This window comes from Arachis ipaensis, chromosome B06, assembly GCF_000816755.2.
Source record: "Arachis ipaensis cultivar K30076 chromosome B06, Araip1.1, whole genome shotgun sequence".
NCBI classification, from domain to species: domain Eukaryota; kingdom Viridiplantae; phylum Streptophyta; class Magnoliopsida; order Fabales; family Fabaceae; genus Arachis; species Arachis ipaensis.
The window spans coordinates 1,832,813-1,839,612 of NC_029790.2; the positions used below are offsets into that span (position 1 = coordinate 1,832,813).

General features: G+C 36.8%; 2 protein-coding genes across 3 annotated transcripts; one reads left to right on the forward strand and one right to left on the reverse strand.

Moving 5' to 3' along the window:
- Positions 190 to 1,810, forward strand: LOC107647874 (BI1-like protein). The gene is made up of 4 exons (XM_016351921.2): positions 190 to 626; positions 708 to 821; positions 1,139 to 1,296; positions 1,398 to 1,810. The coding sequence occupies exons 1-4, from the start codon at positions 353 to 355 to the stop codon at positions 1,599 to 1,601; spliced, it is 750 nt and encodes a 249-aa protein (XP_016207407.1). The 5' UTR covers positions 190 to 352; the 3' UTR covers positions 1,602 to 1,810.
- Positions 2,345 to 6,247, reverse strand: LOC107645207 (VAN3-binding protein). Of its 2 annotated transcripts, none has more exons than XM_016349179.2 (7): positions 5,731 to 6,247; positions 5,484 to 5,609; positions 3,664 to 4,096; positions 3,243 to 3,497; positions 3,097 to 3,146; positions 2,953 to 3,010; positions 2,345 to 2,845 (listed from the first exon to the last, which is right to left on the reverse strand). In XM_016349179.2, the coding sequence occupies exons 1-7, from the start codon at positions 6,121 to 6,123 to the stop codon at positions 2,631 to 2,633; spliced, it is 1,530 nt and encodes a 509-aa protein (XP_016204665.1). In that variant the 5' UTR covers positions 6,124 to 6,247; the 3' UTR covers positions 2,345 to 2,630. The 2 variants fall into 2 exon arrangements, with proteins under 2 accessions (XP_016204665.1, XP_016204663.1); XM_016349177.2 differs by having other exon boundaries at positions 5,484 to 5,612.

The following is a 6,800-nucleotide window of genomic DNA, read 5'->3' on the forward strand; positions in this document are numbered from 1 at the left end:
TTAAAAAATTATATTTTAAAAATTAACTTTTATAAATTATTTTTAAAGAAAAAACTTTACCAAAACCTTATTAGCTAAGAGTTATGGTTTCGAATTTTCCTGTTTTTAGTAAAAAAAAAAAAACTATTGAACAATAATAATTATAATTAAATGCGGATAAGAATTAAGAAGATTTAACAGTAAAAGGAAAGATTTGAAGTTAAGAGAAAGAAAGAAGGGAAAAGAGTGAACGAGAAAGTTGTATTCTGTTTAATCGGTTACCCTTTTCCCTCCCTTGGCGGTTTAAGTATCTCTCCTTCTTTCTTTCTTTCTTTCTTCGCTTTTCAACCAATAAACAAAACAACGAACCCTAATGATTCCAAAAACCGACGTAGAGCAGGGTGGTGGCAGTGCCGCCGCCGCCGGTGCCGGTGCCGGAGAGAGGCCTTTGTATCCGATGATGCTCGAGAGCCCGCAGCTACGGTGGTCCTTCATACGCAAGGTGTACTGTATAATCGCCTTCCAGCTTCTGATCACAATCGCCGTGGCCTCCGTCGTGGTCTTCGTTCGTCCAATTGCGCACTTCTTCGTCGGTTCCACCGCCGGCCTCGCTCTCTACATCGTTCTGCTCATCGCTCCTTTCATAAGTAACTACCTTTCTTTCTTTCTTTCTTCCTTCGTTTTTTACGTTCCCTGTTTTCATTCATTGTTTCAATTTGCTTTTGCAGCGTTGTGCCCGCTTTTTTATTACCACAAGAGACACCCTATCAATTACATCCTCCTCTTCATTTTCACCGTTACTATTTCTTTCGCCATTGGACTCACTTGTGCTTTTACTAGCGGTAATTTACCTTCCCTTAACACATTCCTCTGTCTTTCGCTCTTTAGTTCTTCATTTATTTGTTATATAATTCATCAAGGTATTTTTGTGCGTTTCTCTGTTACAAAATTATTGATTTTTAGCGTGTTCATAACATTTTTGGTTAATGTATAATGTTTTTTGAATTATGCATGGCAAAAGAAATATGATAAAGTTAGAAATCAATTTGGGATTTCAGTTGTCACTTGTTACTACTTGTCTCTCTTATTATGTTGGCTAGTTTCTCCCAAGTTTCAAATTTTTGCACCTTAATGTAATGAGGTTGGAAACTTGATACAGGGAAAGTCATTCTAGAATCTGTGATATTGACTACTACAGTAGTGATCGGCTTGACTCTCTACACATTCTGGGCTGCAAGGAGAGGCCATGATTTCAGTTTCCTCGGCCCCTTCTTGTTCGGAGCTTTGCTAGTTCTTATGGTCTTTGCCCTCATTCAGGTACTACTTTCTGTTTGGCCTCTTCATTGTGTATTGCATCATTAGGATTGGTCAACATTATTTGTGTTCTAATCTCATAAAATGTTCATTTTTCCTTACAGATTCTGTTTCCACTTGGTAAGATTTCAATGATGATCTATGGTTGCGTGGCCTCAATCATATTCTGTGGATACATAGTATATGACACAGACAACCTTATCAAGAGGTTCACCTATGACGAATACATATGGGCTTCAGTCTCCTTGTATCTAGACATCGTCAACCTCTTCATGTCTCTGCTTACTGTTTTTAGAGCTGCTGAATGAGTATATATAGTTGCAGCAGCATGCGCTTCACTGCTTGGTACATGTCTGTTATTTTCCATGTTAATGGTCAATTTAAACGCTACTGATGAATAGTTAGTTTAGACAATAGAATTTTGCACTGGTTGTAAAAATATTTAGGATTGTTAACCTTGCTTGTGGTTTTTCTCTTTCTTATGCTTTAACGCGTTCTTGGAGTATTTTGAAAGAAATTTCAATGTAGTCTCGTGAATGTTTTTGCTCCATTTTTCATCTATTCGGTAAAAGAAAATTTCTCGGGATAGATTTGTGAAATCCATGTCTAATGGTCGTTACTGTAATATATATGCATGGTGAATATTGACCAGCATAGGAACTTTGTCAAGCCTCAAAATTTTCGTGGTTGATGGGTATTGGTGGTGTGATTTGATTCTTCAGAGTTGCCAACTCAGCAGACCAAGCTGTTTTCTAGCTTTATTTTTGCATCTCATTTTATTCGTTGTTGAGTTGGCTTTGGGCTGTTCCTCCATTACCAATGGATTCTAAGCTTTTTCTAGAAGGGAAAAGGGCCTTGCTTTACTCTCCGTTTTCCTACATATTTTTTTTGGGTGGGGTGGGGCCCCTTTGTTTCACTTTGGATTCTATATGATGTTCCATTTTGATGCAAACAAACCCTCAGTCAAAACAACTCTTGTAGAGGAAATTAAGACAAATTCCAGAGATGGAAATGAACAGTTATGTTATGACTTATTAATTAGACCATATAGTGACTCAGAATAGCTGTTGCATAAAAATTCTTAGAATTATAGGGACTTGAGACAAGGCATAGTTACCCAAATAAATAAAGAAATAAAACTCCTACAATTGCACAAATTCAGACAGCAGAGGATTTTTGCTTAAGTTACAAAGTTCACTTGAGTTGAGTCCTTGCCACAGACGACTATCTACGGTTACACATGCAAAATGCATTATAATGCATATAATTTGAATTTAGTTCAGTAGTCAGCAGTAACTAGAGACTCAATTAATAGTAATTAGTGTAAGATGCATGGATCAGTTTCCAAATCTGTTTTGTCTTTGTGCAACAATGGAAAGAAGCCTGGAGACCCCTTGAGTCCAGATATCATATTCCCTTTGATTTCTACACTCAAACTCCACAATACCCCTTGCATCTGTCTTCAACCCAAAGTATTTCCGCTTTTCGCCATCATCAAGCAGATGTCTCCCTGGCCATGCTGGTAAGTCTGTGCAAATATCTTGCACAACATCTGCAAATTCAAGATTACAAAGAATTTAGTATGTGTTTATGATCAGGATTATCCCCATATATATAAGGAAAACAATGTTGTGACTTGTAAAGCCAAAGGTAGCTTACTCTTTTTCTTTTTGGTAATGGTTCCTGCAACATGTTTGCTCTTCATTTTCAGCATCACCTGAAATTTTTACAAACTATGATGAACTGATACAGATAAAGAATCTCATCATCTGATGTGAATTCTTGAAAGAAAAAAAAAATTACCTGGCCTGTTCGATGTATGTAAACAGAAACTATTTTCCAGTGAAGATCACCTGCAGTTTTCATCATTACTATGTCAAGTCATTTTGCCAACAAAATAATATTTGATTTAATACTAGCAGCAGCATTTGTGATTGATGTTCTGTTACCTTTGCGGGTTCGTTTGAGCAATTCAGTTCCCTTAGCAAGTAGCTCTTGGCTGCAGACGCCGAGAAAATTCTCTCCATTGAGAATCTCCCCACTATCACTTGTGCTGGTATTGTTGCTGTTATTGTTATTGGTATTTGTAGTACCTTTGCCAGAAATTCCAATCCCTCCTCTGCCTTTCTCTAATGGTGTCACTGCAGCAATGTTCCATACCTCTTTCAATGCTCTTGCCTTCAGGGTAGCTGCTCCTCTTAGAGCTGTAAACATTAATAATTAAGATCAGGGTCATCATTACTATCTCTTAGTGTCACACTACACATGCCAACATGAACAAAAGACACACTTTATCCTATGAGGGACTAATTAATTGACAATGCAACTATACTCTTGTTGATTCTTGACAGTGTCATCAAGGAGTGCTACCTGTTGCAGCTGCAGCGGTAAGAGTAGTGATATCATCATGAGAGCGAACATTGACAGCTGAGCTAACCACAGAAGCTAGGTGGTCTCTCTCAGCCCCCATTGCCTCAGCAGCCTCGACGCACTGCGCGGCCACCAATGTGGCTGCAGAGGCCACAGCCATGTCAGTCTTGGCCATCCTCTCATCCTTGCTTGGTGCAGATGAAGCAGCCGTTGCAGCCGCGATGGCTGCCACGGCAGAAGCCACTGCAGCCACTGAGATGGTAGCATGCAGCTGAGCATTGTGAGTTCTTGTTTCTTCTTTCTTCTTCTCCCTCCTGTCCTTCAACCATCTTCCAACTGTCTTTGGCCCTGAGGGTGCCGCGCCATTGCCAATTGCAGCACTGGCTCTTCCACCATTGAATAAGGGGTGAATGGAATTGTTTGCCCGGAAAAACTGCAAACACATTGATAAGGCTATCAGATGTTACAATACTAACACGGTTCAGGACACCTTATGATATGAACCCTGCTTAAATTGAATCCATATCTTATTCAATAGCAGATGAAATGAGTCAATCTGCAATTCTACACTATGCACATATAATGATATAACACTACCCTTCTCTCTTTGAATTCTAAGATTGTAATTATACGTAGATATAATAACACTGATACAGTAATCTCTTATTTATGATGGGTGTTACTAACGCTGCCTGGAACTCTATTGTAAGTGTTTACTGCAGAATTTATCATCTAAGTAATCTCCATTTTTTTCTAAATATATTATAAGCTAGTGTAGTTATACTCGTGTTGATTTAACATGTAAAACTGTTCATAGACCAAAAGCAAACAAAAGAACTGTTTGAAAGACAACATAGTATGGATCAGCTGTGACATTGTCATTATTGTCACTGTTGGCGATGTCCTACCCTTACTGTATGTTCTGGTGTTCAACTGTTCATTGGTTAGTTTCATACTTTCATGAATTTAGTAAAAATGGAAGAAAGGGGCGAAATTGAGAAGCTGGGGGTGGTTTGCGTGGATGCAAAGTTAAAGGGGGACACAGTCAAATCTGTTTTTGTCATCTTCTGAAGCGTTCATAACTACTGATTCAGTATCAGCAAACAATGCAAGTTGACTAGAATACGCACAAAATGGTTAAAGACCTTATAAAGTGTAAATCTTTTTAAATGAGATTAAAGAGTGGGAAGAAAACTAAACTAAAAAAAAGCATGGCCTTGTTGATCTTCCAAGCTCCTTTGTTTCACACTTCTTTTGATGGAGATAAAGTCACTAACTCTCATGTCATCAATATATGTAGGTTTGAACAGAGGTCCTAAAGCTATGTTCAAGTGTGCAGGTTAATGAGTGAATCACCATCCTAGCCCCTATAATGGTCACATAGGGGCCCCCTCAAAGTTTGGTTCCAACATTTATTGCATGTTTTTTCTTGTTTTCTTTTCTTTTTATTAAAAGAGTTATTTGATGAAAGAAAATGGTACTCTTTAATGTTTGTTAATAAGCTTTATCAGAGCAGACAAAAGCTAACGCTGCATTTTCCAGATTACTAAAGAAACATAAACAGAACCCAATAAATAAATAAATAAATAAATAAAAAGAATAAAAGAGAAAAGAATCATGTAACCACATACATAAAAGAATCATGTTTAGACTAAATAAAATATTTTCTTTTTTCTTCTAAGAACAAGATGATTGGGAGTTTGTTATTACATACATCAGCAACAAAAAACTATTGCAACAGTGATGAGAAACACAAAGAATAGTTACCTCAACAACATCAAAATTCAAAACAGAAAAAGAAAGGAAAAAGAGATAGGTACCTTAACAACATCATCAAATTCATCAGAAGGTGAAATTGGGGGACTGTCTGTTCCGGTTAACGAACCACCACCATTCAGAGGCTCACTACTGTGTGAGAGTCTTCCAGAAGTTAATGGCGACACTTCCTGCTGTCACATAATAACAAAACAACTTCATAACCCCATAACTTAGTTTCTAGAATCTCAAAACATTTAACAAAACTAAATGTTTTGCTAACTAAAATGTAAATATGTTAGTATAGGATACCTCTCTTGCTGATTGTGACATAATGCGTTCAAGGACAAGCTGAGAGGTAGCAGAAGAAACAAAAGAGAACTGGTTCTTGGACAAAGAAGTAGTTGAGATGAGAGATGAGGATGGGAACTCTTCAGAGTCACCACAACCGGTTTCTTCGGGAATAAGGGAAGAAGAAGAAGTGTAGGAACCATTTGAAGTAGTCTTGGAAGAAGGAGGAAGAAGATGATGAAGTGGTGGTTGGTGAGGAGCCAGTGCCTTACAGACCTCAAGGGCTGAGGCACTCCATGAGCGAGACAGGAACTCCATTGGCACCCTTGGACTCTCCGGGAGGTGGGTCCCTCCCGCTGGTGGAGGAAGAAACTCCGGCCGCCGGCAGTTGATGTTGCTGCACTTTGCTTCCATGTATGTCAAGTAGAGTCGTCAGTAGTGTGAGAGACTGTTTTGTGTGCTGCTTATGTTCAATGTTTTCAGAGGTGGTAGCAAGCATATGTAAGAGCCTATATATAATCACTTTCTTTTTCTAAACACAAATTTTCTCATATCCTAAAAAAGTGGGAAAATGACAAAATTATAGTTTAAATAAAAAAACTATCCATCATTATATAATTATATATATAGGATGGATTTTAGTATCCTCATGTTTACCGTGATTATAATAATTTTGTAGTTGTTAAAATTAAGGTGACAAATTTTTTTATATTTTCTTTAATTTTAATAATATTTTTTAAAATATTATAATCACGGTAATCATCGTAGCATAAGTATACTAAAATGAAAAAAATATGTATATAATGTTTTTTTTTTTTTACGTAAGATCTAGAATTATTATATCTCTTATAAAGGATAATTTTTAGTTTACGCTAATTAAGCCTAAAATGTAATAGATGGTTATGCATGATATTGATGATAACAATGATGATTACATTTTAAATAAACATATGTTATGTGAGATACATTTTTAATTAATTACAAGAAGAAACACTACTTATTTAAAGTACAATCAATGATGGAAGAGTAAGCATTAATTATAATATTTATTTGTAAGAAATTACAGACCTATGTAATAGAATCTAATTTTC

Coding starts and splice junctions, on each gene's coding strand:
- LOC107645207 (XM_016349177.2), bottom strand. CDS start 6,123: ATGGAAGCAAAGTGCAGCAACATCAACTGCCGGCGGCCGGAGTTTCTT. Junction 3,147..3,242: donor GCTCAAACGAACCCGCAAAG/GTAACAGAACAT, acceptor TGAAAACTGCAG/GTGATCTTCACTGGAAAATA. Junction 3,011..3,096: donor ACATACATCGAACAGGCCAG/GTAATTTTTTTT, acceptor TAAAAATTTCAG/GTGATGCTGAAAATGAAGAG.
- LOC107647874 (XM_016351921.2), top strand. CDS start 353: ATGATTCCAAAAACCGACGTAGAGCAGGGTGGTGGCAGTGCCGCCGCC. Junction 627..707: donor GCTCATCGCTCCTTTCATAA/GTAACTACCTTT, acceptor TTGCTTTTGCAG/CGTTGTGCCCGCTTTTTTAT. Junction 822..1,138: donor CACTTGTGCTTTTACTAGCG/GTAATTTACCTT, acceptor AACTTGATACAG/GGAAAGTCATTCTAGAATCT.